The sequence below is a fragment of the Eublepharis macularius genome, chromosome 19, assembly GCF_028583425.1.
Source record: "Eublepharis macularius isolate TG4126 chromosome 19, MPM_Emac_v1.0, whole genome shotgun sequence".
NCBI classification, from domain to species: domain Eukaryota; kingdom Metazoa; phylum Chordata; class Lepidosauria; order Squamata; family Eublepharidae; genus Eublepharis; species Eublepharis macularius.
The window spans coordinates 19,958,689-19,980,171 of record NC_072808.1 but is presented as its reverse complement, the minus strand read 5'-3'; the positions used below and the strand labels follow the sequence as shown (position 1 = coordinate 19,980,171).

General features: G+C 47.1%; 2 protein-coding genes across 2 annotated transcripts in view; one reads left to right on the top strand and one right to left on the bottom strand.

Moving 5' to 3' along the window:
- Positions 1-466: 466 nt before the first annotated feature.
- Positions 467-5,227, top strand: ALKBH7 (alkB homolog 7). Its single transcript, XM_055003652.1, has 4 exons — positions 467-636; positions 1,898-2,071; positions 3,421-3,545; positions 4,828-5,227. The coding sequence occupies exons 1-4, from the start codon at positions 481-483 to the stop codon at positions 4,955-4,957; spliced, it is 585 nt and encodes a 194-aa protein (XP_054859627.1). The 5' UTR covers positions 467-480; the 3' UTR covers positions 4,958-5,227.
- A 2,260-nt stretch (positions 5,228-7,487) lies between these two features.
- Positions 7,488-21,483, bottom strand: part of PSPN (persephin) — a 30,307-nt gene continuing 16,311 nt past the window's right edge. Inside the window, exons 2-3 of the mRNA XM_055003872.1 lie at positions 20,428-20,480; positions 7,488-7,906 (exon numbers count right to left, since the gene is read on the bottom strand). Of these exons, the coding sequence (XP_054859847.1) occupies positions 7,488-7,906; positions 20,428-20,480 (472 nt within the window). The remainder of the gene's footprint in view (positions 7,907-20,427; positions 20,481-21,483) is intronic.

Genomic DNA, 21,483 nt, shown 5'->3' with positions numbered 1-21,483 from the left:
TAAAAAGAGTTTTTTGGTTTCACTGGAAGATTAGTTCGTTTTCACGGATTCTTCATCTTACTCAGCTTTTCCCGCGATACTCTCGTTACCTCCAGGTGGCGGCTGGAGATCTCCCGCACTTGCAACTATACCGCAGAGCTCCATTCCCCAGGAAGCTGGCAAAGGGCCGGGGGGGGGGGGGTGCGGGCAAGGGCAGTTTTGAAGTCTCTGCAGAACACCCACAAGGCAGAAAAACAGCAGCTTGGGCTGTATCTCCGTCGTGCGTTCAGACTGTTTAAGCCAGCAGCCGTCCAGCTTAAAAGTTTTCACCGATTCTGCCTCTTTCTCAGCCACCGGGAGGTTGGCAAGCGCAGCTGAGGTCGCGCCGCGTCTTCCCCCCTCCCGCGCGGGGCCTGCAAGGGGTGTGGCCCCTCGCGCACGGAAGTCATGGGCGGGGCTATGCAAATACGGGCGGCGCTCCCGGCGTGCAGCGCGCGGGTCATGCTGGCGTCGAGCTGGGCGCTGTGGCGGCGGCTGCGGGCGGGCGGCGCGGCGGTGCTGCCGGGCTTCCTGGCCGAGGGCGAGGAGGCGCTGCTGGCCGCCGAGGTGGAGCCGCACCTGCGCCGCCGTCCCTACCAGGAGCAGCACTGGGACGGGGTGGGTGCCTGGATTCGCCGTTCCCGGCGTACTTGACACGCGTCCCTCCTGCGTCATGTGTTAGCTCGTTTCCGTGAAAACTGGTGTAGGAGCTCCCTCTCCGGTTGGGCTGTTGAGCAGGGAGACCCTCCTCCGACTGTGCACCCTTCCTTTGGGGCCAGTCTGGGCTCTTCCCACCCCTGGACTGCAGGGGTGCTCGCGCAAAACCTGGAGCAATGCCCTTTCTCACGGTAGAAGCTGACGCGTGTCAGGACGGGATGGGAGGGAGGTCCAGGTTGGCAGCCAGTTTAACGCCTTGTTAAAGGAGCCTGCCTTATCAAAGCATTGCACAGGTCACAGCTCCATCTCTGGGTTGCTTCCTGGCACGCCTGGCTGCCGCACGGGGTGGCTTTCCCCACAGCCCGAGGCGCAGCTCCACTGCTGCAACATGAAGACAAATCTGGGGGCCTGATTCTTAGCCAGGGTTATGCAGCTAGAAATGTTGAGATGCAAGCTTGAAAGGGGGGCGGGTGTGCAGAATTGAGGGGCGCACTTTGGATTTCAGGCCACTCCTTCTTTGCACTTCTGATGGCTTCTGAGAGCTGCCTCAGTTTAGGAGAGCTGGTTTATCCTGAGAATAAAATTCCTTGTTTCCCTCCCAGGCCCTTAAAAAGAAGCCATAGCCTGGAATGTGTGCCTCCGGTCTGTGGATTGCATAGATCATAAATATACAGGGACTCTAGACTAGGCTATTGGGTAGTGTCTGCTGATGTAGATACATTCCAGATGGGTAATGGGACTTTGGTAAAGATATGTTACTGGCTAATGGTTTAATTCAGAAAAGTTTCGTTTGTGAGCTCGGCTTCCTGCTAGTTTTCAAATTTGCAGCTACTGTACCCTTTCTGTTTTCACTGAATGTCCTAACTCGTGATCATATTGTATTTTTGCTCTGCTAATGTCTTAACTATTGATTATATTGCATTCACATGCAGTATGTAATCTGCTTGGATCTCGGTGAGAAAGGCAGATATAAATAATAATAATATTAAAATGTCTGGTTGAGGGGTGCTGTTCTCATGTCCTGATTTTTTTTTACCTGCAGCCTGGAAGCATCCATTGATAATGTTGCATAGTTGGGTGGGCAATGGGGGATTCAGTATGAAACCTTCTCTCAAAGTGACTGTCCAGCACAGCAACGTCCCCATAATTGAGAGTTGAAAAGGGTGACCTCCTCTCTCTCCCTCCCTCGGTCCATTCATAATGTCTTTTCTCCCTGCTCCAGGCTATTCACAAGTACCGGGAGACGGAGAAATTACACTGGAGCACGGAGAGCCAGGAGATCCTGCGAAGGGTCCGGGAGGCGGCTTTTCCTCCACAGGTGCTGCAGCTGGCACAGGTGCATGTCCTGGATTTGGATAAAACCGGCTACATAAAGCCCCACATAGACAGTGTCAAGGTAAAACAACACACCTTGAAGGTGAAGCACACCTTTTATTTTCTTCTGCAGCTGTGGGGAGGGGGTGGGATCTTGGGAGGGTTGCCAGAGGAAACCCTATTTGGGGGGGCAGGATTCTGAAGATGAAATTCAGAAGCTGTGTCAAATAAAACCTTAGCTGAAAAAATTAATCCTCGTTTTACTGGCTTGGATTTGCTTATAATTGAACAACTTAGTTGACTAAAGGCTGTGCGTGCCGCCAAGTCACAACCAACTTATGGCAACCCGCAGCAAGAGGCTTTGAAGGCAGTTTGCCACGGCCTTCCTCTGCAGGGCAACCCATTCTTCCTTGCTAGTCTCCCACCTAAGGACCAACCCTGCTTAGCTTCCAAGATCTGATGAGATCCACCTGTACCGTCCCACCTTTCCTCCTGCTAAAGGCTCTGTGGGGTCACTGTTTCCTTCGGGATCTGAGCATTCTTAAGGGACTTCTTTGGCAAGGAAGCAAGTAAGTTCTTCTGGGGTCCCTCTGGTGATGGAGGATTTAACTGATGGAGAACTGGGGAGGAGGGCGAGTGGCTGGAATGGAGCCTCCATGGCTTTATATGTGGCAGCCAGCAACGTGTGTCCCATGGGCACAAACCCCATGACGAAACCAGTGGGTGGGTGCCACTCTTGCTGCCTCCAGGAGCCGTCCAGCCAGTTCTACTGGATCACGTGGGTGAAGGAAACAGAGAGAGAATTTTTTCCCCTTCTAATTTTAGACCTCCATAAAATCGATGGGCAGCCAGTGCAGAACAGACAGGAGGAAGTACTCCTTCACATAGCACATTATTTGTTTATGGGATTTGGTGCCATACAAGGTGGTCATGGACACTGGCTTATTGTGAAGGACCATCGGTTTGTCAACAGCTTGAACTGCCAGATGGAACCTCCAAGTTCAGAGGCAGTGTACCTGTGGATACCTGTTGCATGGAAGTGAAACAGTGGGAGAGGAATACTGCCTTTGTTCCCTGCTTATAGGCTTCCAAGGGGTGGGCCCTGTCTTAGATAGCCCAGGTGAGCCTGATCGTGTCAAATCTCAGAAGCTAAGCAGTGGTTAGTAATTGGATGGGAGACATGCAAACACCAGGGGTGCAGAGGCAGGCAGTGGCAAACCACCTCTGTTAGTCTCTTGCCATGAAAACCCCGCCAGGGGTCGCCATAAATCAGCCATGACTTGAGGGTACTTTCCATCATCATCCATCAAAGGGGTTGAAGTGCCGATCTCTCGGCTTCTGTCTGGTACTGGAGCAAACCCCGCTTTGGGAAATGGCCAGCCCCACACCCTCGTGGTCCCTCGTAACTTCTTTTTGACTTCCCTCTGCTAGTTTTGCGGTTGCACCATTGCGGGCCTCTCCCTGCTTTCCTCGAGTGTGATGCGTCTGGTCAGCGAACGGAATCCACAGGACTGGCTGGATCTACTGCTAGAGCGTCGCTCCCTCTATATTCTCAGGTAATAAAGCCAGAATTGCTTAACTGGATCTGTCCATCTAGTCCCGTATCCTGTTTCTAGGAACAACCCAGCAGATGCTCGAGGACTCCAGTGTTCTGGGAACAAAGGTGACGGCCACCTTCTGCTGTCTCTCAGCACCTGCTATTCATGGGTATACTGTTCTTGTACATGGAAGTTCCATTCTTTCCTAGCAAATAAACATTGGTAGACATCCCTTCATGAATTTTTTCCACCCTCAATCCACTCCCCTCCTGATATGACTCCCAGCTTTCCCATTAGGTGTTCTAAAACCCACAGACTGTCCCAGCATTCTACTTCCATCTTGCAGCAGCCACTCAAGTGCCTTGAAAACTCACAAGCCAGTCTTGGTAATGTGATGGGCATTTCATTTCCCCAGTGTCTGTTCAGTAGAGGTAGACTGCCACTGAATGTGGAAGGTGCACTTAAGCAGTCCTCACTCATGGTTGTTGATAACTTTGGGTGTGTGATGTGCTGTCAAGTTGCCTCCGACCTATGGCGACTCTGAATGAGATATCTCCAAAACATCCTATCATTAACAGACTTGCTCAGGTTCTGCAAACTGAAGGATGAGGCTTCTTTGATTGAGTCAAGTCATGTCGTTTTAGGTCTCCCTCTTTTCCTACTGCCTTCCACTTTTCATAGCAGTTGATAGCTTTATCTGCCATAAATTTGAATAATCGTTTTGACTATTTCCACATTTTGTGGCAATGAATTCTTTATCTCAATCTTGCATCGTGAGAAGGGATTTATGAAGCAGACCCCTAATCCGTTTGCCTTCATCTGTCTTGCACCTGAAGAGGTGTGGGACGCAGGTTGCTGTAGGCAGAGTGTTTAATAACAAATACTATTTATTTATTTGTTTGTTCGTTTGCTTATTTATAATCTGCCTTTCTCACCGAAGCCACGTCCTCCAGTTTGCAGGATCTGAGCAAGTCTGTTAATGATAGGACATTCTGGAGGTCTTTCATTCATAGGGTCGCCATAGGTCGGAGGCGACATGATGGCACATAAGACACACTTTCTCACTGAGATCCAAGGTGGATTGTACAGTGAGTTTGACACCCAGTGTCTGAAAACAGGCCTGGAGGCCCTTTGAAAGATTTTCAGAAGACTCCAGGTGTGTGTAATGCCCAAGCTTCAGCAATGAGGCGCAAAGTCCTGTTTCTTTGGGGCCTTGGTGTCTTTTCCCTGCCTGGGACAGGATTCCACCCAGGTTACATTAACACGTGGGCGTTTTGTGTAATTTTTTTCTTGGACGCAGGGGGCCTGCTCGCTATGAATTCACCCATGAGATCCTGAAAGACGAGGAGTCCTTTTTCGAGGGCAAGAAGATCCCCCGAGAACGAAGGATCTCCATAATCTGTCGGAATATGCCGCTAATCTCATCATAGAATTGCAAACGGGGACTGTAGAGGAGGACGGTTTTCTTCAGCTGGGATGCCGGGGGCTCATCTCAGCAGAGCAGACCTGCTTCTGACATGGTTGCCTGCAATGTGCCGCCAAGTGAGATTTTCCTCGAGCTCATGGACGGTGTTTGGGGCATTCTACTTACTACTCACACTTAATAAATTGCCGGCAGGGACAGTGGGAATTGGGGAAGAATTGGGGAAGTGCACTTGACTGTACCTGGCCAAGGATTGGAAATAAAATCTCCTTGTTTCTTTTGTGGCTGTTTATTGCAACGAGCCAGGGATAAAATGAGAGCGCACTGAAATGGAAAGAGCCTTTGTCACTGGAGAAGGGTAGCTCAGCATAGCCTTACCTATTGGATAGTGCTGTCAAGTCATAGCTGATTTACGGCAATCCCTGGTGGGGTTTTCATGGCAAGAGACTAACAGAGGTGGTCTGCCTGGCACTGCAACCCTGGTCTTGATTGGAGGCCTCCCATCCAATTACTAACCAAAGTCAACCCTGCTTAGCTCTTAAGATCTGATGAGATCAAGCTGTCCTGGGCTATCCAGGTCAAGGCATCGGCTTACCTGCTCCCTGTCTGTTTCCTGAACTGCATTCACCATATAACAGGTGAGATCAACAGAGGGGCGTCACTCCTGTAACTGAAGTGAGGCAAGAAGGGCAACTGCACAGCCGCTTCTTTGTGGCTCACCAGTGTGAACAGAGTCAGAATTAGATGCAGTGTTGCATATCTGAATATGCAGAGCAGTTTCTGAAAAAGAATTTTTTCCGATGGGGAGAATTTTAACCGTTTTCCTTAACCAATTATAGATGTCCCCATTCTTAATGCAAGTCTGAAAAAACAACTCAAGGCATTTAAAAACTTGGTGATCATAGAAGTAAAAAGTATTTTGTGATAAACTTTAATGTACTCAATTTTGGTAACTGAATGCATAGAGTGTCAACAGAATACATTTATACCTTTCAGTCAACATACAATTTGTTAAGGTTTATCTCGAAATAAACTTTTTACTTATATGATCACCAAGTTTTTAAATGCCTTGAGTTGTTTTCTCAGGCTTGTAGTAAGAATAGGGAAATCTATAATTGGGTAAGGGAAATGGCTAAAAATTCCCCCATCCGTTTCTTCCAATCCAGCGCTGGGTGCTTTAGTGTGGCAGTTTCACCTGTCTGGTGCTGTGGCATAAACTTTCAGCTGTCTGAGTTATGCAGCTACCCCTCAAAATGGGCTTCACAAGGAAGTTTGAGCTTCGGAGGGGCTGCTTAAGAGTTTGCATTAAATGAAAAGGATGATGATAGTCAAACTAGCTCAGCATTAACCAAAGAGGGGATTTGGCTCTTGGGTGAATGTGCAAAGGGTTAAAATTGTTGCAGAACTGATGAGCCGTCCTGCTGGATCTAGTCTAGCATCTAATCTCATGCAGCAGTAGACCAACAGGGTCGTGGAAAGGGTACTATGGACTGGGGGGTGGGGGCTGTGTACTCATGGACTTTGAGTCAGTTGGGGGGAAGAATTTGAGGGGCACCTCGGACGATAAAAAGACTGCCACTTTTTCAAGCCTGCAACTCATTTTTTACTCCCATCTGCAATAAAGAATATACTTTTAAACTGTGCCCTATATGTTTTTTTGTATCTTCTTAATCTTGCTTTCTCTCTTTTCCTCTAAATTTCCCATGCTGCCATCCAAATTGCACTCATCATTTTGAGTGTTGAGATGGTTGAAAAACCTTTTGTGTTTTCTTTCCCCAAGTGCATTCCCCCCCCCTCAGAATTCAAGTTTGTGTTTAATTTGTTTTAAAAATCGCACAGTGCTTCGGTATGACTTAGCCACTCGATAATTATTTTCTTTATTTGGCATTGAGACAAGAATGAGAAGTTGTAGAGGGAGAATTGAGGCGCTCTTGAAATATGACTTCCAAACCTTGCCTGGGTCCCAGTACGACTCTGTCTGTCTGTCAGGGCCAATGTAGACAGATCTTGTCCTTGCCGCTGTGCAGTTAGCCGGAAGCCTGCTCCCCAGTGATGGATAGCTTCCCCAGGGCTGGATATCGTGTCTCGGTCTTTATTTTTCTCAGCAACACTAGGTACATATGAGTCATTCTTTCTTAAGGCAAGTCTGGGACCCGTCTCCCTGGCATTCTTAACTAGAGAAATAAGCAAATAAATAAGAGGGGGGATGTCTATCCCCATATTAAGGGGAAGAAATAAATAAGTTAGAGATAATTCATAAGTATGTCAGCTTGCTCAATGCGCCCCCTCATGCGGCCAGCCACTCCCTTTGGGATTCCCTCAAACAAGCAGCATCCTGTCCTCTGAAGTGGATCAGAGAGCAGTGGATATAGGGTTCAGCAGTGTCTGTGGAGATCCCTTTTGGCTCTCCCTAGCTTGTGGATCTTTCAGAGGGACCGAGCTGGGGGTATGCAGGCACTCCATTTGAGGCCACCTCTGCTACTATTGGTTGCTCAAAGCTGAGGGGTGCAATGGGACAAAGTCCAAATGGTTAACTATCACCCCATACAGCTGCAGGAAGAGGCAGAGAGCTTTTCCACCTCGTGCCACTGGTGGCTGTCGTCCAGAAAGGCCACATCCTCGTAGTGTGAGGGCCGGCAACAGGGTTCGCCCAAGGCTGGGAGCTCGCTCTTCTGCAGCAGGAGCGCCAGCGTCAGGTCGTGGTTACTGCGGGCCTTGGGGCAGCTCCCACTGCAGTACTTGAAGAGGATGGTCTCCTCAGAGTCGTAGCCCAATCCCAGGTCCTTGATGCGAACCAACAGACTCTGTAGGTGGCACTCCCGTTCTTCGGGTCTGTCCCGCGTGTGCCGCCTTGGGCGGTTCCTGGCCGGGCTGGGGGACCATCTGGGTGGGATGCTGACAAGGCGGCCCTGAAGACCTTCGCTGGTCAAAGGCGCTCCTTTGGCAGACCGGGATTCTGCAACAGGAACAGGAAGAACAGAAAAATGGACTTTTGCTACGGGGATGTGCTCATCTGAAGCCAGAGGATGGCAGCTGACAGCCTTCACCCACTTTAAAAGCTTTTAATTAACATCCAGCATAAGATTATGAAACGCCCTAGGCTCTAGTAACTCACAGTTCAGAACATTTTACATTGTGATGGAGCATCATGCCTGATGGTTGTTTTGCTTACCAAATTAAAAAATACTCAAAGTGAATCGGTGGTGTAACGCTCAGGGAACTGATCCCTCTTTAATAACAACTACAACAACTGCGCTTATATACCGCTCTTCTAGACAGATTAGTGCCCCACCCAGAGCGGTGACCAAGTTAGTGGTGTTATCCCTACAATACAGCTGTGGAGCTGGGGCTGAGAGGAGTGGCTCACTGGTTTGAATCTCACGACTGCCATGAGCTCAGTAGGGGGCCTTGGGTAGGCCACCTACTGAGCTCGTGGCAGTCGTGAGATTCGAACCAGTGCTACAGCAGTTCTTACCTCAGAGTAGAATGGCTTGCCTGAGAAGGCCGGGAGAGCCCCCACTCTCCTGGCTTTCTGCAAACAACGCAACAGTGAATTATACAAAAGGGATTTTTACTCAGCTAGGAGGGCTATATTTTAGGGAGGAGGTCTCAAAGAGATGCTTGACTAGCGAGATGGGGACCATAGACTCCACTATGTTGCCTTACGTCTGTTGCTTTAAGTATGTGCTGCCTGCGCTTCAAGTATGATCCTACTGGGTAGTTCTGTGTTGTCTAATGTCGGTCCTAGAATTACTTCTGTTTCAGCATTTCTTCAACTCTGTATTGGATTCTTGCTAATGCTATATATTTGTAAACTTGTTTTTATTTACCTTATGGCATAGCATATGGAAATGTCTTTGATACTGATTGTACTAATCTCATGCTGTAATCTTGCCTTGAGTCTCAGTGAGAAAGGCAGACTATAAATGACATAAATAAATAAATAAATAAATAGAGTTACTTGTTGCAAAAAAATTGCTGTATGTGCCAAACACATTAAAAATGCTTAGTTTGTCCCCCAAACCCACAAGACCTTGGCCCTTTCTACATTATGAGGCTGTGTACATTATATACCAACTCAACTATCCTCGCTTCTTCTAAAGAATCCTGGGGATACAGTTTTGCTAAAAGTGCTGAGAACTGGCTGTTGGCAATGCCTGGCCCCTTTCCCACTCACCCCCGTGCAGAAATACAATTCCCAGGATTTGCATCTATGGCTCAGCATTGGTTAGTAATTGTATGGGAAACCTCAAGGAAGTCCGGGCTCCATTTTACACACACACACAGGCTTTCAAGAGTCAAAGCTCCCTAACATCAGATAAGTCTGACCCTCTAAAGCTTTTCCCCTGGAAATCTGGTTGGTCTTTACGGTGCTAGGTACCTTCTGCTGCATACCAGCACAGCTGCCCACCTGAAACTACAGTTCCCAAGGTTCTGTGATGATGGGAGAAAATATGTAGTATAGATAGTTTGGCTCCTGACAGGGGTGGTAAAGAAGTTGGGCAGCAAGAAAGGAGAGGGAGACGTGATCCCCCGTCCCCCGTAACTGGAAGCTCTGACCAAGGAGTGGTCCGCAGGGTGTGAGAGCCCTCACGCAAGGAGGTGATGCGCCCGCCTGCTTTCTCCATGCTGATTCACATGCTCTTGGCGGCAAATTGCACTGGGGGCATCTCTGCCCAGCAGCGCCTTCCTGCTGTGACTCCATTCTTTTTTTTAAAATAAATTTTATTTCAGTTTATAAACTCAAAAGTATAATCATATAATCACCTAAGTCATCTACTATCATCTAATTCTTCATTTTTCTACATAAAACATAAATTAGACATATATATTTTAACAGGAACCTAAACTAAAATCATTCAAATCATATAGATCACATATCTGTGTAGACCTGCCTTACATATTCTTGATTTTTCACTTCTATTTCACTGTTTCTATTCTACCTTTGCCCTGACCTGGATAGCCCAGGTGAGCATGAGAAGTTAAGCAGGGTTGGCGTTGTTTAGTAATTGGATGGGAGACCTCCAAAGAAGACGAGGGCTGCAGAGGCAGGCAATGGCAACCCACCTCAGTTAGTCTTGCCAGGAAAACCCCACCAGGGGTCGCCATAAGTCAGCTATGACTTGGGGGCACTCTCTACCACCATTCTATCTTTACTGTCTATCTTCATCTCCAGTAACGATTTAATTATACAAACGTATATTGCTGATCTCTTTACCTATTCTAATTTAAACTCAAAATTTTCAGCTGTGACTCCATTCTTGCCAACACCATCCAATCCTTTCAGGCTACCTGAGAACCTTGCCCCTCCCCACTTGTCCTGAGAGCTCTTCTGTCCCTCCTTGCCAAAGTCTCCGGCTTCTCGCTGGCAACGCCTCCCAATCGCTTGCTCCCTCTCCCTCCAAGCAGGAAGTCCTTAGAACAACTTGATCTTCCCCCTGGGGCCTGAGCAATAGCTGACCCTTTAGGCTGTCCCCTGCCTTATCCTAAGTCTCCAGTATGTGGTTGATAAAGCAGATGGCCTTCAAAGGGCCTTTGAAAGGCATTTAGGGAAAGGGGACACATGTGGTCTGGACTGCCTATTCTGCCTTGCAGTGGCTTTCCAGGTTCTCAGGTCATCTTTCACATCTCCTACTGCCTGATCCTTTTAAGTGGAGATGTCATGGACAGAATCTGCTGTCTTCAAACACCTCCCTTATTTCATTTCATTTCATTGTTATCCTGCCATTCATCCAAGGCTAGGGTTGCCAGGTCAAAGTTGGGAAATTCCTGGAGATTTGGGGGGTGGAGCCTGGAGAGGGTGGAATTTGAGGAGGGGAGGGGCCTCAGAATGGTATAATGCCATAGAGTCCACCCTCCAAAGCAGCCATTTAGTCCAGGGAAACTGATCACTGTCACCTAGAGATCAGTTGTAATTCTGGGAGATCTCCAGCCACCACCTGGAGGCTGGAAACCCTATCCAAGGCACCATCCAAAGGATTATCCTCCCCTTTTATTATAATAATAATAATATTCGATTTATATACCGCCCTTCAGGACAACTTAATGCCCACTCAGAGTGGTTTACAAAGTATGCTATTATCCCCACAACAAAACACCCCATAACTCCATGAGATGGCTTAGCCTGCATGAGAGGGAAGACTCAAGATTCCCTGGTGAGCTCCGTGGCTCAGCAGATCGTTCGATCCAGATCTCACCAGTCGGTTGCTCTCTGCCTACCCAACAGGATCCTTCCCTGACCTGACTGACACCATGCTTGAAAAAAAGGCACACACTGAGCTTTGTCCAACTCTTGGAACTGGTTTCTTCATATATTTTTGAAGCTCTGTCTAGGCCTCCCCTCGAGAGAGCCTTGCTCCACCCCAGCAGTTACGCCAAACGCTTCTGGATATTCACCTCAACAAGGGTACTTTGCACAGTATACCGGCATCACCGGTGGCTGACTGGAGAATCAAACTGGGGTAGCCTTTGCGCAACGGGCCCTGGAGGGCCCCTCTTGGATCATAGGGTGATTCGTGCCCCCAAAATGTTGCCACCCAAACAGCTTCTTGGCACTGTCAAGTTAGCCCTGTCAAGATAATCCTGTGTGTGTGTGTGTGTGGGGGGGGGGTGTCTTAGGGTCACCCAGGGAATAGACAAAGGGTCAGAGATCTGAAGCCAGGCTCTTCATTTCCCAAATAGCACCGTAGCCACCCCTAGCCTACAATCACCCCTTATACATGTGCATACACACAACATACATGCATGCATACATACACGTGTGACAAAGTCCACTTCTTGCACATCAGCATCTTACAGTTTCCCAAGAGAGTTGTCATACCTAGCGGCGTCTGTAGCACGTCTCTGATCCTGGTACCTGGATTCTGCATCCTTTTGCCTTCCACAGGCTGGGACGGAACAATTTGAAGCAATAGGATAAGAGCGAGGGTGTAGTAGAGCCGGGCTGTGCCCATCCCTTCCTCAGTTAGCTGGCCAAGTTCTATAGGGAAGAGGACTCCTTTCCTCTTATTTATATCTTCTTTGGAATAGTGGGAGGGAGGGGGGGATTGCCGGTCCACAGGCTGGAGGACAAGAATTAACCCTTGCCCCTGTCGACTACTACTGATGGAGTAAGTTGGGCTTTCCACATGATGGCTTACAGGTGCAGTTGAGAGGGGGCCCGTAAATCACAGCAGCTTTGCTGAGATACTGATGCAGGATGCAGCCCTGCCCGTAGAGCTTCATGGGACGCCTCCCCTCCCACCAGGTGGGAGAGAGGATAGAAAATGGACAGCTGCACCTGAAGGTGGCAGGCATCCACCCCACTGTGTTTGCTAGGTGCAGGCTGTGGCCAATGGCACAAACAACCGAAGTGGGCAGGTGGGATGGGAATATTCTAGGGTGTACCAAAGAAACAGTAGGTCTCTGTTCTGCTTAGCAGGGCACACCTCTTGGGATGCTCACAGCTACACACAATCTGAGAATTGTCACCTGTGGCTGCACAAGATATCCTGGGACACGTCTGTCTGATCACACAGTGGAAAACATCCCAGGCCATCCCTGCCCCAGGACTGTGATTTAGACAGAATGGAAGTTGTTGAGAGTCTGCCAAACACTGTCCTTGCGTCCCAATCTGAAACAGTTAAATTTTGAGCAGAGACCAGAATCCATGAATGGAAATTCCTGGAGTTGATTATGCCCAGACCTGCTGTAGGGAAATGCCTTTGAGAGGAGCTGGGGTGGAGGGGGGGTGCAATTCCATAATTTATGAATTTATGGAACATGCCAAACTGGCTGGCGTGGCCCTGGCTTAGAAGCAACCCAAGCCTGTAGTTACCTGACCAGACGGCTGGCCGAAAGAGGTTCTTCTTTCTCCGTGCTAATGGATGGAGCCAGGCCTCCTGCTCGGAAAGTGGTAATGCTCCAGATCTGAAAAGATTTGTATGCTTCACAAAAGTACCTCTGATAGGACAAAAAAATAGCAGCGGGACCATAGCAAGGAGCTGGTGTAGCCACACTGGTTGGGAAGAAAACCACCCTGTGTAAGACCCCAAGTCCAACCAAGCTGCCTCATCTGCTTGCAAAATAATTCCCCCCGTGGCAACGTCGCTCACATCTACCTGTACAACAAACTTTCGATTCTCATCGGGGTGGCGTAGGACAGGCTCAGAAGTGAACAAAGTTTTTAAATGCTCAAAAGCTTTTTGGTACTCTAGTCCAATTTAATTTAGCACTGGGTTTCACCCCTTGTGGTCCTTTACCTTTGGTTTTCAACAAATCAGTTGAGGGTAAGGAGATTTGAGCTGAGTTTTTCCCCCAGTACGTCATATATGGCCCCTGCATATCTGCCATGAATGTATATGGGTTCTGCCTCTGGCTTCTGAGAGTGTGGAAAGTTCTTTATTGCTTTATTGCTCTGTGCCAAGGGGTTATCTTACAAACGTTTACTTTCACTTTCTTGCTTCGCTGAGCCGGTGTCCTTGATAGCCAGCTTAAGCTAGGGTGTGCTCCTCCTGAGAACCAAAGATAAGTTCATCTTTCTCACTATCTGTTCTAAAACAATGTCTCACTACAAACCCCCCCCCCCCTTTAACGGTCTTCTGTCCAAAGGTGGGAAGATTCCCTATAACTAACATTGCTAGCCCCACATACGTCACTTCTGCCAATTTCCACTGTCTATGCACCTTGTATTGAATGGATCTCTAATAAAGTTGCTTCAACTGGAACACCTGTGTGTTAACTGTGGAAAACTTGGGGGACCTAACTGCCAGGGACTAACAGGCTGTTTCTGAAAAATTCTGTTTCCAAATTAGAGAAGTTGCAACAGCCAATCCTTTTCTCCTTGGGATAGTTAAGTTGTTTGTGGCTTTTTGGAAGATCAGATGATATATGCTCCTTTGACTAATTGGTTTTGGGGTGAGATATAACTTTATAAGTGATATAAACATGACATTTAAAAAAATGTTTTCACCACTAGACTTTTGGATTTTAGTTTAAGCATTTTTGAACTTGGATTAATACAGTTCATCCCGCTGTTCGCGTCATTTTAATAATAATATGTTTTCTTATATGGATATGGAAGGTTTTCAAGACCGTTACGATTTATCTTTGTGAGTTTTTGTCAAACTGACAGGAATTCACTTTTGCATTTTTCTTCATTTCATTCAGCTCCACTGTGTAATAATTTATCCTATGGGCAGAATTTAAGACTAGAAAGGAATTCATCACATGAGAGAGACACTAATATTTTTAAAATGAGCTTCGACAACACTTCCTTGATAGATATTATCCTGACAAAATGATTAAGCATGTTGTCAGTCAGGCACAATGGGCACCAAGACAGCCTTTGTTAAATATTATAACAAAATAATTGGAAGAGAAGTTGACCTGGTTTGCTGTCAATTATGTGTCATGTAAACATCCAGGCTGTGAAATGCCACTCCATGTAGGATACATAAAGGATCTTTGGTTCCATTTGGACATTGATTCTTCAGGAGCTAGGAGAGAACTTCCCAAAGGGCAGATACACAATTTTGCCTATGGTCATGGAATTTAAATGTTTTGAATACCTCAGGGACCATAATTTGATTAAATTATGACACCTTTAAAACTATGCCACTAAAGGATGATGTGTCACGTGTGCCTATGGGTTAGACAAAACCTCTTGTAGGATTAGGACTTACATTACTGAAAAATTTAAAAATGTCATTATAGATGTTCCATTGGTAACAAGTTTTACAGTGAAAGGGTTCAATTCCACTGACATGTTATAATTATAATGATCTACTCTTCACCTTTTCCCTTATAACACTGCAATGAAAAGGGCTATATAGCAATCTAGCAATTACTGATTTTTGTCGGGGCAAATGGTAGCTGCATAGGTCTGTGTCAAAAAAAGGACAGAGATCTGCTATATGGATGCTGTGTTGACCCTGTGAACACTTTGCATTTGCAACGGCAATGAGAGCTACATAGGGAACTATATCCACGTGGAATAAGCCCTGGTTTGATAATCTTTGCAGCAAAGTCAGGGAAGGTTTGGGATGGGAGACAACTTTCCTTTGCAGTAGAAAAGACCAAGAGTTCAGTAGCACCTATAAGACTAACAAAATTTGTGGTAGAGTATGAGCTTTCGTGAGTCACAGCTACTCACGAAAGCTCATACCCTGCCACAAATTTTGTTAGTCTTTTAGGTGCTACTGGATTCTTGCTCTTTTCTACTGCTACAGACAGACTAACACGGCTACCCATCTTGATCAACTGTCCTTTGGGAAAGGACAAGCTGCATATCATTCCTTTCTGACTGCTTTACATGAATTAGAGTAGTGACATGCATCTTTAAGGATTAAGGGTTTCCTGTATGAGTTTTATGTATACGCATAAAGGTGTGTTCATGATATTAAATAGGGTCCTTACGCCTGTGTTTGCTATACTTTATTTGCACTTTTCCTCTTCTGTTTCTAGTTTTCGTTACTGTATTTTTTCTGTGGTTTATGATTGAGGATACTGTTATTTTTGGTTTTTATGAAATTTTTTAACAGATACGTTTTTATTTTATAAAGGGTCTTCCAATTATAAAATACAGAATTGGTCAAGTTTTGATTCTGAAGGGGAAAAAAGAAGACCCAGAGTGAATTTTCTGCAGCTTTCTGCTCTGATGATGAATCAAGGTTCAAAGAACCCTTGTGGGCAGGGCTTTTTTTGAACTATAACGCCCCAGAACAGTGTTCTGGCACCTCTATAAAATGCCCATGTGATTGGTGTCACATTGGTATTTTTAAAATGGCCTGTTTTGGCCATTTGGGGCCTGATTGAGCCCAGATCAGGCCTGAAATGACCCAGACTGGGCAGCTGCCAGGCGGGGGAAGGTTCCCTCGCCTGGCAGTGGCCCATTTCAGGCCATTTTGGGCTCAATCTGTGCCATTCCGGGGCCATTTTGGGCCCGAAATGGCCAGGATTGGGCCCGAAACGGCCAGGATTGGGCCTCTGCTGGGCAGGGGAATACTCCCTAACCTGGCAGTGGCTTGGTTCTGGCCCTTTTGGGCCCCTTTTGGCCATTTTGGGCCCAATTCGGCCCCCAGCCAGCCAGGATCGGGCCCGAAATGGCCAAGATCGGGCCTCTGCCAGGAACACTCCCCACCCCACAATGGCTCAATTTTGGCCCTTTTGGGCCCAATCCTGGCCATTTTGGGCCCCTTTTGGGCCCAATACGGCAATGTTTGGGCTGCTGCTGGGAGGGGGCTTGCTGCTCTGTGCGGCGGCAGCCTGTTCTAGATTGATTTGGGCCATTTCGGGCCCATTTTGGCCCAACTTGGGTCCAAAATGGCCCGTATCAGGCCATAAATGGCCAGGTTTTGGCCACTGCCAGGTGGGGGAGTCCTCTCCTGCGCAGCAGCAGCCTGTTCCAGGCTGATCCAGGCCATTTTGTGCCCATTTTCACCTAATTTGTGCCCGAAACAGCCCAGATCTGGCTACTGCCGGGCAGGGGAGTGCTCCCCCATGGTGGAACAGCCTATTCCGAGCTGATTTTTGCCTTATCCAGGCTGAATTGCGGCCCGCCATGGAGCATGGGAGCACAGGAGCATGCACATACGTGTAGTGAGAAGCATGCCACCTCCTCCCAGGAGTTGCCCCAGGTGAGAGTTCCCCCACCTCTTTCCCCAGAAAAAAAGCCCCGCTTTTGGGTAACTTTATGGACGATATGGAACTAAAAATGAAATAATTTTCTATTATGAATAAATGTTTCTTTAATTTAGTATTCTTGGTGTATGAATGGTCTGGATACTTGTATTGTTGCTGTGGAAACAAAATTAAAGGGGAAGTTCACATCCCATGGACTTTGCAGTCAGCTGCTAAGGTATGGAGGTGTTAACACATTCTTACTCTGAACTTAAACCAACTATCATAAGGAATTGCTTTCTCCTCCCCCAGCTCTACCCATGTAAGCAATGAAGTTCAAGAGAAAGATGCTCCTACTGAAACACAGCCCACAGGGGTTCCTGGCCCCTTTAGAATCCTAATTGTCACATACACTATTAAAAAGAAGAGCATAAGACCCCACAAAATTAGCCATAAACCTCACCGGGGCACAGATATGTATGTATGTGCCTGCAATTGAGTGGCAACCAATTTATGGTAACCCAGCAAAGGGCTTTTAAGGCAAGTGAGAAGCACTTTGCCATTGCCTTCCTCTGCAGAGGCTTCCTTGGCATTTGCCCATCCAAGTACTGACTTTGTTTAGTTTCCAACATCTGACAAAATCGGGCTATACTGTACCATTCCATATCTCCCAGCCACAGACAGGATTCATGGAATTGTTCCAGTAATCAGTGACAGTGACTCTACCAGCAGCAGCCCTGAGAATCTCTCTCTTACACAGGGATGCTCAAGTGTAAGGAGATGCAATATTAGCCGGGAAGCGTAGTTTAAAAAGACAGAGCCAAAGGCTGTCAATTTCACCTTAATACATGGAGGGTAGTTTAAAAAGTCAGAGCCGGCGGAGATCGTTTCTCAGAGGGTTTGTTAATTTCATCTTTGCCTCCTTGAAGGATCTGTCAATTTCACCTCCCCTTCGGTAACCAGAAGGATTCTCAGGAACTCAAACTGGTGAGGGCACCAGATTGATTTAGGCAGCCTCACAAAACAATGGCATTTGTTCTCCCTAGGTGTTGTGATGGCTGCTTCTCTTATGATGGCTTTCAAAAGGGTAGACAGATCCATGGAGGCTAGACTTAGCAACATGTCAGTCATGATAGTTGAACGGAACCTCCATATAGGGAGGTAGTGTGCCTTTCAAAACCAGACATAGCCCTCCCTTTCTAGCCCTCTTTGGGAGCTTCCAAAGGCGTAAGGCTGGCTGGTATTAGAAGTAGACAGAGGGAAAAACTCCTGGACTAGAAGGACTTGGAGTCAGATCCAGGGAGAATTTTCTCATTTTCTTAAGCAACAAACCAGCTAAGTTAACGTTCTTGGATTTCAATGCAGCTAAACAATTTGTCTTTGCAGATTTATGTCTCTCCCAGGCACCCTTCTAAAATTTATTTTCTTCATATATAATGACTCACCCTTCCCCCAAATTAATTTCCTTCTAAGATTTATTTCCTCAATGGCTTGTTTCCCTCCTTCATACTCCTCAAATAATTCCCCTTTAAATTGCCACTCCCCCCCAACCAGGCAACATTTTCATTTCTTCCTCACTTGTGACAATGTTTCCTTCAATATAACCCCGTTACAGAACCCAGAGAACCATGTCATGACTTTAAAAAGATACTCAGACCCTAAGCTAACATCCGACCTGAAGCCACTTATTGGGACAAGTTAGTCTGCCTCCAAACAATTATCGTGATGCTGCCGGGCCACCAGGATGGAACAAATGCACAGTTGCAGGTACGCCACAAGCTGGGTCTACGCACCTCCCAGCTGCACTTTTATAAAGTGTGCAAGAACGCATGATGAGAGCTGGATTGGGGACAATGCTTTTGCAGCATCATGAAAATGGAGAATTTTCAAAGAGGCTAAAACTTACAAGCAGGGATGCCATGACTCACAGAGGGCATCTCCTTCCCCCCTTTTATTCTCCTCACACTGTTTCCTCTTTCCCTTCCCTGGCAGCCCCCATAGTCTCTCCCCATTCCCTGTATCCTTCCCTCTTTCTCCCACCAACTCACACGCCCTATGAGTAGCTAGAGTTGCCAGGTCCCTCTACCATACGGGAAGGGGGGGGGGCCGGCACTTACCTTGTGCCAGCTGTGTGTCTCCTGTTGTGCGCATGTGCGATGACATTATTTCCTGGGGTGACATCACCATGCCAGATTCATGAGCGCTCCTGTGCTCTGTGCGCAGCCGATTTGGCCCCAAATGAAGCGCAGGAGTGTTCGGGCTGCTGGCGTGATGACATCACTTCCAGGGTGCTTGCAAGTGGCTAGCAACCTCCAGGGGGCTTGCCACCTCCCACCAATCGCTGGCGGATTGGCAGGCAAGGAGTCAACCCCCTGGGAGTTCACCCACCACTGGTAGGCACCTGGGAACCCTACGTGTAGCTTCCTTTCTCCCTGAGGGAGAATCTCCTGCTTTCCTTGCTTACCTTTTCTGCCAGCCTCTCTCCTCTTCTACAACCCTTAGTAGTTTTATTCTGGCCTTCCCACCTCAGCCTCCCTCCTCCCTCCTCCCCTTCCATTTCCATTTCCAGTGCCGCCCCCCCCCCCCCACTTTTGACTGAAGGCCAAACTACACGTTATACATGCCACATGATTGCCACCAGAACATGCAAATAATGCCCCCATTTTGGGTCAGGGAAACAGCATGAGGGGAAGGTAGGAGCCCCACTCCCCCCCCACAAACCACAGTCCTGCACCTCACTTCCTACCCAAATTCAGCCCCTTTGGTGCTTCTGGGTTGACTTCCCAGGGACCTTGCAGGTGCAGTATGGCTGCAAGGTCCCCATGGAGATCATGTGGTATAAGTAACATCTAGATTGGACCGGATGGAAACTGAAACTTGGAAGGCTAAGCAATATTGTCATAATTGCTTAGCAGGTTCTAAAATGGCCAAGATCTCAGGACTAGTATGATGAGATCTTGGTGGACATTCATTCATTAAAGATATATACTTTGCTTTTGTTATTTGGTGTTTTTAACCCCCTCTCTCCAAAAAACCCTGTTTGGAATCAGATTTTCTGCAAACCTAGGGCTTCCTTGACATTTGTGGGAAAATGCCTTGTGTCTATTTTCACTGTGTGGATTTTTTGACGCATGGTCTATGTCCCTGTTTAGAACTAGCTACAACTATCCCATTCTTCCAGTAAGGAGGCAGGGTGGTTATGAGGTTATTCTGCTACACATCAAGATTGGTCAATAATGGCATTTGGAAGTGAAGGAATATATAATGCGAATTTGTACAGAATGCATTAATATTTGTGGGGGAGATCAGTAGAGCTAGCAAGCTAGAGAGGTCAGTTCCTCTGTATCCTTCCTCTTGTCTGCTCTACTGCCACTTCTTTGTTTACCCAGATTAATTCTTTCAGGGATTTCTTTCCTTCTGGCTATTTCCTTCTCACCCTCCTTCATCCATTCTCCATGAGGGCAAGATATGCTCTCAGTATCTCTCTGCGTCCTGTCTTAGACACCCAGAATGCTTATTCTCATTTTCTGTCCTAATAGAGAGTTCCTTAACCACAAAGATCCAGAGGGGTTAGCCGTGTTAGTCTGCAGTAGCAAAATAGCAAAGGGTCCAGTAGCACCTTTAAGACTATTGTAGCTTAAGCTCAGATGACGAAGAGAGCTGTGGCTCTTGAAAGCTTATGCTACAATAAAGTTGGTTAGTCTTAAAGGTGCTACTGGACTCTTTGCTATTTAATCACAAAGGAAATCCATTTCTGCCCTAATGCAACAAACCTCTTGCAAACTTAACTCCTAAAGAACAAGTTTTGTGGCTGGTAGCTAGGTTGTCAGATCCCCGCTTGGCAACTGACAGGAGGTCAGATGAGTGGGGGATACTTACCTGTGTGCATGCGAGTGAGCACGTGGCCAGAGCTCTGGCTGATGACATCATTTCTGGCACAACCAGGAAGTGACAGTGCCGCACCAGGGCCAATCCTGTAATACTCGACCTCAAACATAGCAAAAATACAATGTTTTTAGCCAATGGTTAAAGAATGAACCCTGGAACGATGCCATTGTTTTTGCATCACTCCAGAACTGATGTAATTGGACATGGGCACATGTGCGCCTATTTTCCATGGCAAGCCTCCTCCTGCCTATCAGCTGATGACTGGAGCGCAGAGGCAAAAATTGCTGGAACACTGTCCACTATTGGTGGGTACCTGGCAAACCTATCAGTAGCACCTTCAAGACCAACAAGATTTCCTGAGTATAAGCTTTTGAGACTCAAAGCTCCCCTTGCTGTGTATCTGAAGAGTGGAGCTTTGACTGTCAAAAACTTACACCCTGGAAATCTTGTTGGTCTTTCATTTGCTTACAGGACTTGAACTCTTGCTTTTCTACCCATCAGAAACATCAATCCTAAATAGAAAAGAGTCCAGTAGCACCTTTAAGACTAACCAACCTTACTGTAGCATAAGCTTTCGAGAATCACAGTTCTCTTCGTCAGATGCATCATTCTCAGATGTGATTCTTGAAAGCTTATGCTACAGTAAAGTTGGTAAGTCTTAAAGGACTCTTCTATTTTGCTACTGCAGACTAACACGGCTAACTCCTCTGGATCTATCAACCCTAAAGGCAGCATTTCCCCTTCCACTGTGCAAACCAGCTCTGTCAGTCCTTGGCAGGTAGATCCCACAAGTCCCTCACAGCAAGCACTCAGGTGCATTGGTTGAAGTAACTTTTATTAGAGATCTATACAGTCCAAGTGATCTATACGAATGCATTGGCAGAAGTGACTATTTAAAAAGGGATAGTGTTAATTATAGGGAAACTCCCCACCTTTTGGGTCCATTAACATTCTGGCGTGAAAACCCCAAAGAGTTACATGGGAACTGATTAGTTTAGACTAGACATGGGCACGAACGAAAAAACCCCCAAACACGCTGGTCATTGT

What these genes read in the sequence shown, in the direction of transcription:
- ALKBH7 (XM_055003652.1), top strand. Translation starts at nt 481, where the DNA reads ATGCTGGCGTCGAGCTGGGCGCTGTGGCGGCGGCTGCGGGCGGGCGGC. An exon ending in AGGAGCAGCACTGGGACGGG is followed by an intron (nt 637 to 1,897) that starts GTGGGTGCCTGG and finishes TCCCTGCTCCAG; the next exon opens with GCTATTCACAAGTACCGGGA. An exon ending in CGCTCCCTCTATATTCTCAG is followed by an intron (nt 3,546 to 4,827) that starts GTAATAAAGCCA and finishes TCTTGGACGCAG; the next exon opens with GGGGCCTGCTCGCTATGAAT.